This window comes from Typopeltis vanoorti, chromosome 2 (assembly GCF_054136105.1).
Source record: "Typopeltis vanoorti isolate ZY-2024b chromosome 2, IOZ_Tvanoo_1.0, whole genome shotgun sequence".
Classification (NCBI taxonomy): Eukaryota; Metazoa; Arthropoda; class Arachnida; order Uropygi; family Thelyphonidae; genus Typopeltis; species Typopeltis vanoorti.
In genome coordinates, this window is record NC_143550.1 from 70,677,155 (window position 1) to 70,685,360 (window position 8,206).

Sequence of the window (8,206 nt, forward strand, 5' to 3'; positions counted from 1 at the left end):
TAATGCATGAATGAGTCCCAAGATAATTCCTCTGAGGAACTCATATATTTGGCACCTCGCTCTTTAATGATATCCACTTTTCTGCACTAGTTTCCTGACTCAGTGTAGCTTGTCTTGCTATGAAAGTTAAAAGATATTTTTATTAACTATGAAAGACGTATTGAGAGACGCTATTCTATGGTTTATTGTTCAGATCGAATCATTTTTTTATGCCAGAGTTGTAAAATATAGACATCGTAGACACAAAATTTTAATTAAGATTAGATTAATGTTTGTGTGAACGTCTATTCAGAACGTAGATCCTTTTTATATCTCTATCATCATAACTTCTGTCACGATCGATCTGTGTGAAATTTTGTTCATTAAGCTTTAACACGCATTGCGAAATATAATTAAAAATTGGATGATTGGTTTTTTAGATTGTAATTAGTATCGGCGCATCTAAGGCTATGAGGACAGTATGTTATTCTGCTAACAGTCTGTTCTCGTCCTCTGATCGGTTTGCCTGGTTTGCGAGATGAAAGAAACCAAAGTTTCGATGAAGAAAATGAATTCAACCACCTCGCTATATGACTGGCTAACTCACCTTCAGTTGAAATGCTCGTATAGAGATCTTTCTAGTTGTAGAAATGGAACCGTTCTACAACTCAAGATTTATACAAGAAAGGTGTTGGAACCAATGCCTTCCTGATTAGCTTAGTATTCAATAATGGCCTTTCGTTTAATGTATAACTCCAAAATAGTAATAAACTTATAATGAAGGGGATACAAATCCTTTGATGTTTATCTGCCAGTGCGTGAAACTCTAAGAACTAAAAATTAATAATAATAATATTATTATTATTGTTATTAAGGTTGCCAGAAAAATAGCCTTTTGTCTTTTATTCTATATAGTAATAAACTTATTTCATTTAATTTATTCAACATTTGTGTTTCTTTTTTTACATTCGTTCTTTTGGCATCAATTAAAATGAATATTCCAGTCTAAAAGGCATTTTCAACCAGTTATTTCCACGAGACACTTTTCCACTTGCAATAACCATTTCATGCCACACCATAACAATTCTTTTATACGACCTAAAAAGAATAAATAAATAAAAACTGTGAACCTTTATTTACGTCGGTGTAGTAAACGTGAAAGTTGGTTTGATAAATTAAGCTTATCTGATATCCCGTATAACAGCAGTAATAAAACTAATTAATGATAATAACAGTAATAGAATAATAACGGACGTTATCCATAATTGCAACTATTAAAAGTGGATAAATATTGGTTAAAATGCTGTTTAGATTAGAACTATTTTGTTTAAAAGTGCTTTTAGCATTATTTTGGGGGAAATGTTTGCATAAATTAATTTGAAATAAGATTATTACTACTTTGCAAATTTATGTTGAACATTTAGATTTCAGTTAATCATAAAATAATGTGTCGTTATTTCTTTTGATGCATGCTGATACTGTCACACATAAAAATAAATGAATATTATTATGCATTTTGGTGATAGTTTCTTAAATCTAATTGGAAATACTTTTATTTCCGTTGTAGTTGAAGGATGACTGGTCTTTCTAAAAAGAAAAAAAAATGCTTACGAAAACTAAAGCAGAATGGATTTTTTAACCTTCTTTGTTATTTTTAATGAAAAAAAAAGAAATATTAAAAATCCCAAACATTAATTTGGTAGGATAATTGTCATGGGGTCACTATCAGGGGCGACTGTTCCGCAATGTCGGCACTGTGGAACAGCAGCACCCCAATTTTTCTCGATATATAAATATATTTTTAATTTATTTATATTTGCTTGTAATATTTAATTTTATCATCAACAATCCTATAAAATTCTCTTATTTTGTATAAAAAATAATAAAAATCCATCTTGTAGCACTTTAGGAGGGCGAAGGACGCTAGCAGCACTGTGTTTACTACAGTGTCATATTGCTACGCGCGCAAGCATTTGCACATCATAATGAGATGCGAGCTATTAGCGTAATGCGGCACTGTCCGTTACGCAGTTCCACTGTTGTTTATATGCAGTTTGCGCCAGTAGTAGTGTTCGTAGTGCTTATCGTGTTTACTCCGTCTTACTTATTTTATTTATTTTTTAGGTACTTATTTAACAAGGATAAATTAGCTAATTTTAAGAATAAATTGCCTACAGAAGAAATAAAATTGATCACTGAAGCATATCCGATGATTAACAAAGAAAAACTTGAAACTGAACTTCGAGTAATTCTACAGTAGACCCCAACGTGCATGATTATTGTAAATTAATTGACTTGTTTAAATTTATAACAGAAAATAATTTAGATTGTGTTCTTAGTGAAATTACTGTATTGATAAAAATTCTCTTGACAATTGCTATGACTAAATCAGAGCCTGAACGCTGTTTTTCAACATTAAAGAGAATAAAAACATTTTTGAGGAGCACTATGAATCAGGATAGGATAAATGCACTTGCGATGATTTCAACGGAGAAAAAATGATTCAACAGTCACACAAACATCAAAGAAAAAGTTATTGACCTTTTCGCTCAAAACAAAACAAGAAGAAAGGATTTTATTTTTAAGTAATTTTGAATTATACTAAACTGTATAATTTTATCGATAATAAGCAATATTATTTTATGTTTAATTTTTTTTAATTTTTATCATAATTTTGATATTTTATCCAAACACGTATACACTGTACTTACAGTGTGTATGTATATTTCGAAAGTTGCAGGCATCCCCACGATTTCAAGCCACGAGCCACCACTGGTCACTATTATTAGCTTGAACTATTTTCGTACAACAAAAACACGTGCATGCCTAAAATTGTTTAGCTATTGAAGCATTCGTGACTATTTTGGGGAGTTCAAACGATTTCGAGTGGACATCAAACATCTGTAATCAGTAAGCGTTTCTAGATGAATACAAAACCGGCATCCATTGGAAGCAAGACGCCATTTGGATATAAACAACATTTCACTTAAATCATAAGTTGGTCTGGTTGGGAGAGTAGATGGTGTCTCTTTCAAACAATAAGCTACGGATTCGAATCCTGCTAGAGGCATGGACGTCTTCAGATGGCAGGTGATTTCATCTCTCTGTGAAACCGCCTCCATATTTATTGGAGGTTTGAAAATTTTCTAAAATTTACCTTTACAGAAGAATCCATAGTCTCTATAGAATTCATACTCCACCCACTGTTACTAACGCACTACAGATTTATAATCTCTAGTGAGTGAAACTCTAATTAAAAAAAATATATTATGTTCGAAGAACAAGCAGTTGCTTCGAGATCATCATAACCCACATTATTTAAATAGTTGCTTCAAAGTATATTTTAAAACATATGTGTCAGTGCAACAACTGCCACAAATGTGATATAACCTACGACATAAATTAAATTATACTCACAATAGTGAAGCACACTGCAGTAATTACTGAAACGTATAGCGTGCAGCCGCAACATCCCATGTTTTACAAATCCTCAATAAAGAACACTTTACTTGCAAGGAGCACTGTACAGCAGCCTACAGTGGGCTGCTACAAACATTGTGAACACCCACAGCTGTGAGGCGTAGGAAACTTCTCCCAGATAAGCTTCATTTGGTTTATACATACTGATAAGGATGAAATGCCGTTTTGTTCAAGAGATTAGACAAAACAATAAAGCTTATCTATACTTTTGAAGTTATTTCAGGGACTGAAGTGCGAATGTATATGGGTGCTAACACGAAACTTTATTCGTTCCTTCTTCAAAAGTGTTGTGAATATCTAGTGTGAGTAAAAGCGAAAGAATGAAAAAAAAGATCTATGCTAAATTTATTGTGTAGGTTTATGTTTCACATATGTTTTGCTGATTGTGCAAGTCGTTTATCTTTAGCAGTTTATATTTTATTTTTATTTTTAAATCCATACTAGTAATTGACAGACTGGTGTTACCCTCAACCTTCTTTCAGTGCTGAGACTGTTACTGGTAAAACACAGAATAGTAGCCACAGCGTGGCTTAGACAACTGAAAATAAACCACATGACACTAGATGGTGACATCAACAGTGAAGACAAAAACCTTAACTGCTATAATAACAAAAATAACAAGATAAAATAAATAAGCACTCAAATTGGATGTAATTTTTGTTTTTTGTTATGTGATATTGTTTCATTTAAGAGTGAGGTATGATCTTTTGTCCGGGTGATTGTCTTCTTATTTAGCATTACTTAAGACATGCGTGCACAAAGTGCTGTCTGCAGGACAATCCAATCCATTTGAAGATTATAATAACTGAAAATATTGAAATGCGTATTTTTTTTTAATTCTTAACAACTAATGTCTATTCAAATGCTGTATCTTAATGAAATTGTAGGCTAATGTGCTGTGTACTTAACAATGTAATAATTCTAACTTTGGTCAATTAATTTTTGTATTTGAATGGAATTCAAGTGATTTAATTATGTATGAAACAAAGACAAAAAATGTAGGATTCCCTGACACTCTGTGTTGATACTAATATTATTGTGAGCGGACACGGAACTAAACAAAGTTTTGGTTAGTCACTAAGATAAACTATGTTCAGTAATCCAGTGACATTCCTCGATACAATCCGTACTGTAAATACAGGGCACGTGTTTTTGGTTCAATCGAGTACAGTGTTTATCTCAGGTTTCTCAACATAACCAGTATTTTAAACAAAAATGTTTTTATAACGATCTAGCCGATTTCAAATGCTCATATGTACAAAGCCACTAATACCGGCAAATGAATTAGGAACATTTATGCAGATCTACATAAGTGTCTCACTGAGAAATATACAATATTCACTGATATTGTATATTTAAATGTTCCTGTATATTCCAATGTAAATGTTCCTTCCAAATATTTTGATAATGGAGAATTCTTAGATGGCAAATCCGTTCCAAAATTTGTCATTGGTGATATGCTTCACCATGTGTTCTAGGCAACTATTAAAGAATACTGCTGGTCAGTAATCGTTAATAGTGTTGATCACAATGGGAAAGAAATAAATGATATTTTAGAGTTCGTCTGGCTGGAGCCACGATTTTGAAAACAGCAGAGCTGACTGGTTTCTCAGAAGGTGAGATGTCCCGGGTGTTTAATCAGTGGAAAAATAATCCACATTGCTAGATAACTATGGTCCTCAGACAGTCTGTCAGGAACGAGATTGCCGTCGTCTGAGAAGGCTTATGTGGACAAACAGAACTTCATGTGTTCAACGATCGACAGAAGCATGTAATGAAGGCTGTTCCCGAAACATATCTCACCGATCTATACGCAGGGAATTGAAGAGGATCGGTACTAGTAGTCGCTTACCTATATGGCAACGAATGATTTCTATGAGGAATCAAAATGTTTGTATACAATGATATCAGGAACATCGTGACTGGACACTGGAAGACAGGAAAAAAGTCGTGGAAAAAAAGTCGTGGAAAAAAGTCGTGACTCGTACAACGAGTCACGGAAACCTTGTTCTGTACCGACGGTAGCGAGGGTAGGCAAAGCCCCATGAAGCAATGAATCCACCTTGCATTGTGTATTCAAGGTTCTGGAGGTGGCGTCATGATGTTGGGCATGTTCTGTTGGTACGGAACGGGTCCCCTGATATTGCTGGAAGGTAAGGTCTCCTCCAAGGAATATCTGAACATCGTTGCCGATCAAGTCGATCCTGCTATCAATCAGATGAAGGTTATTTCATGGACGACAATGCTACTGTCCATCGCGCAAGAATTGTTCAGCAATGATTCAGCGAGCATGACAGAGACTTCTGCCATCTTCCCTGGCCACCAAAAGCATAGATCTGAACACTATTGAAACATGTTAGAAAATCAGATCAGGGAGCAAAGTCCTCTTCCGTCAAATCTGAGCTAATTAAAGGGTTATCTGGTGAACACTTGGTATGGTGTAGACATAGATGCAATTTCAACATCTTGTAGAATCTATTCCAAACCGCATACGTGCTGTATTCGGGCTAAAGGCGATCCAACACGGTATTAAATACAAGTTTCTAGTTCAGCGTGTAATTTAGTAGTTTTACACATATAAGCATTTGACAGGACAGTAAACAGTCAAATATAGTTTACCAGGTATAGTACTATATTCGCACACCCGAGCTTGAAGATTACAAGGATTCCATATGTACACCTCTAGTAACAAAACATATCTAGCAGGTATTTCAACTTCCACTAAGTCCTGAGAAATATATCAATATTCACTGATGTAATGTAAATGTTCCTTCCAAATATTTGATAATGGAGAATTCTTAGATGGCAAATCCGTTCCAAAATTTGTTTCAATATAGGTTTACCGCGATCTACAGACTCGTATTAGAAACATGCATATTTTTGTGAGTGCCACTACACCTGAGAATTAAGCAGTAATTTAGCAATTTGCAAATGCAGCGCCACTCTATGGCTGAAAGTAGAATTGCTGCTTTAGCGGGAAAATCTTGTTGATTTCGCTGCTTCAGGATGTTTCGTATGTTGCAATTTAGTTATGGTAAAAAAAGGCAAGAAGTTTTTTTTGGGGGGGGGGGGGGAGTGCGTTTGAGATAATAAGTATTTTAATAAACTAGATCTTTATGAAATACTGTCTTTTTTTTTGGAGGGGGGGACTAAAATCCACGATAAGTAGGTTATCTTGTTATATTACACACAGAAGAACACAACACTCTATACTGTTCCTTATTGGTTTTTATCGTCCTTCCAACTCATGTGACCTGCTATGAAATAAATAGCCATATTTATTTTACAAGCGGTTGGATTTAAAATAATAGCTTACACATCTGTGCGCTTGTTAACGTTGACCACTACACGCACAGGCAGGAATACCGACCGGATGTTTGCCGAAAGACAATGAACGGTTTAAAAAAATACAAGTTTTACTTTCCAAACCGCTATTAGCATTTCTCGAATACTCCAAAACTAAAATATTTATCTTGAAATATCCCAAGAATTGCTGAATGTATTTTTAACGAATTGAAACTAATGGCTCAGTTCATCGGGTGAGTTTTTATGTTTCGTTTTGAAAACGAAACATTGACAGCTTAAAATTAATAATGATGGATACAGTAAAAATAACACTTTGATAAGAATTAATTATTATTATTATTATTATTATTATTATAAAAACCTCCATGGAGTCAAAGACTCATCGTGGTAGGTCCACTGTTATACACACAGTTCATCATACTGTGTCTTAAATATATTCACTGTCTCTGCACACACACCACACTCTCGGGCAAAGCATTCCAATCACTCACCACTCTCCATGCAAAAAACCTGCTCCTCACTTCCTTGCTCACGCCCTCCTTATACAGCTTCCAGGAATGACCTCTTATTCTCCTGCTATCCTCACCCATTCTGTGCAAAACCTCCCCGACGTTAATCTAGTAATAACCACTTAACAGCTTATATGTCTCAATCATATCCCCCCCCTTCTCCTTCTATCCACCAATTTCTGCAAATTGCATTTTGTCAATCTGACTTCACACTCTACATTCCATATACCACCTTAGTCAATCGCCTCTGAACTTTTTCCAACGCAATTTCATCTTTTTGAAAACCAGATCTGTGCACAGTAATCCATATGTGGCCTGATCAAAGCCTTATACAAAGGAACCATAACATCCTTACTTCTACAAGTCACTGTCGTCCGCATCATTCCCATTATCCGCTGTGTTGTCTTCACTATTTTAGTAACATGTCCCCGAAATTTTAGGTCCTTGTCTACAATCACTCCCAGATCTCTCATTTCCTCTACCTCTTCCAAGATATTCGCACCGATTGTGTATTTACATCTCATCTCTGCTTCCCAAATTTCAAAACCTTACACTTTGAAACATTGAATTGACATCCCCACTTATTTACCCATTCAGACAGTGTATTCAAGTCCTCTTGCAAAGCTACAGCATCCACACTACTCCTGATAGCTCTGCAACACTTTGCACCATCTGCAAACAATTGAAGATCACCATTCAGACCTCTCCAGATATCATTTACGTACAAATTAAACAGCAATAGGCCCACAACAGACCCTTGAGGTACACCACTAGTAACTTTCCTCTTCTGGGATATCGCTCCTCCATAGACAACTCGCTGATACCTCTCAGACAACCAACCAATCTCCAATCCAGTGAACCAATCTACTGTTCAGCCCCCATCAGTTCCAATTTAATTACCAACTTGTCATGTGGCAATTTATCAAACCCCT

At 35.1% G+C, this 8,206-nt stretch overlaps 1 protein-coding gene across 1 annotated transcript in view; it reads right to left on the bottom strand.

Annotated features, from left to right (window-relative positions):
• Positions 1 to 3,558, bottom strand: part of LOC150109153 (uncharacterized) — a 47,659-nt gene extending 44,101 nt beyond the window's left edge. Inside the window, exon 1 of the mRNA XM_090411772.1 lies at positions 3,397 to 3,558. Coding sequence (XP_090267898.1) covers positions 3,397 to 3,456 — 60 coding nt within the window. The 5' untranslated portion in view covers positions 3,457 to 3,558. The remainder of the gene's footprint in view (positions 1 to 3,396) is intronic.
• Positions 3,559 to 8,206: the final 4,648 nt, after the last annotated feature.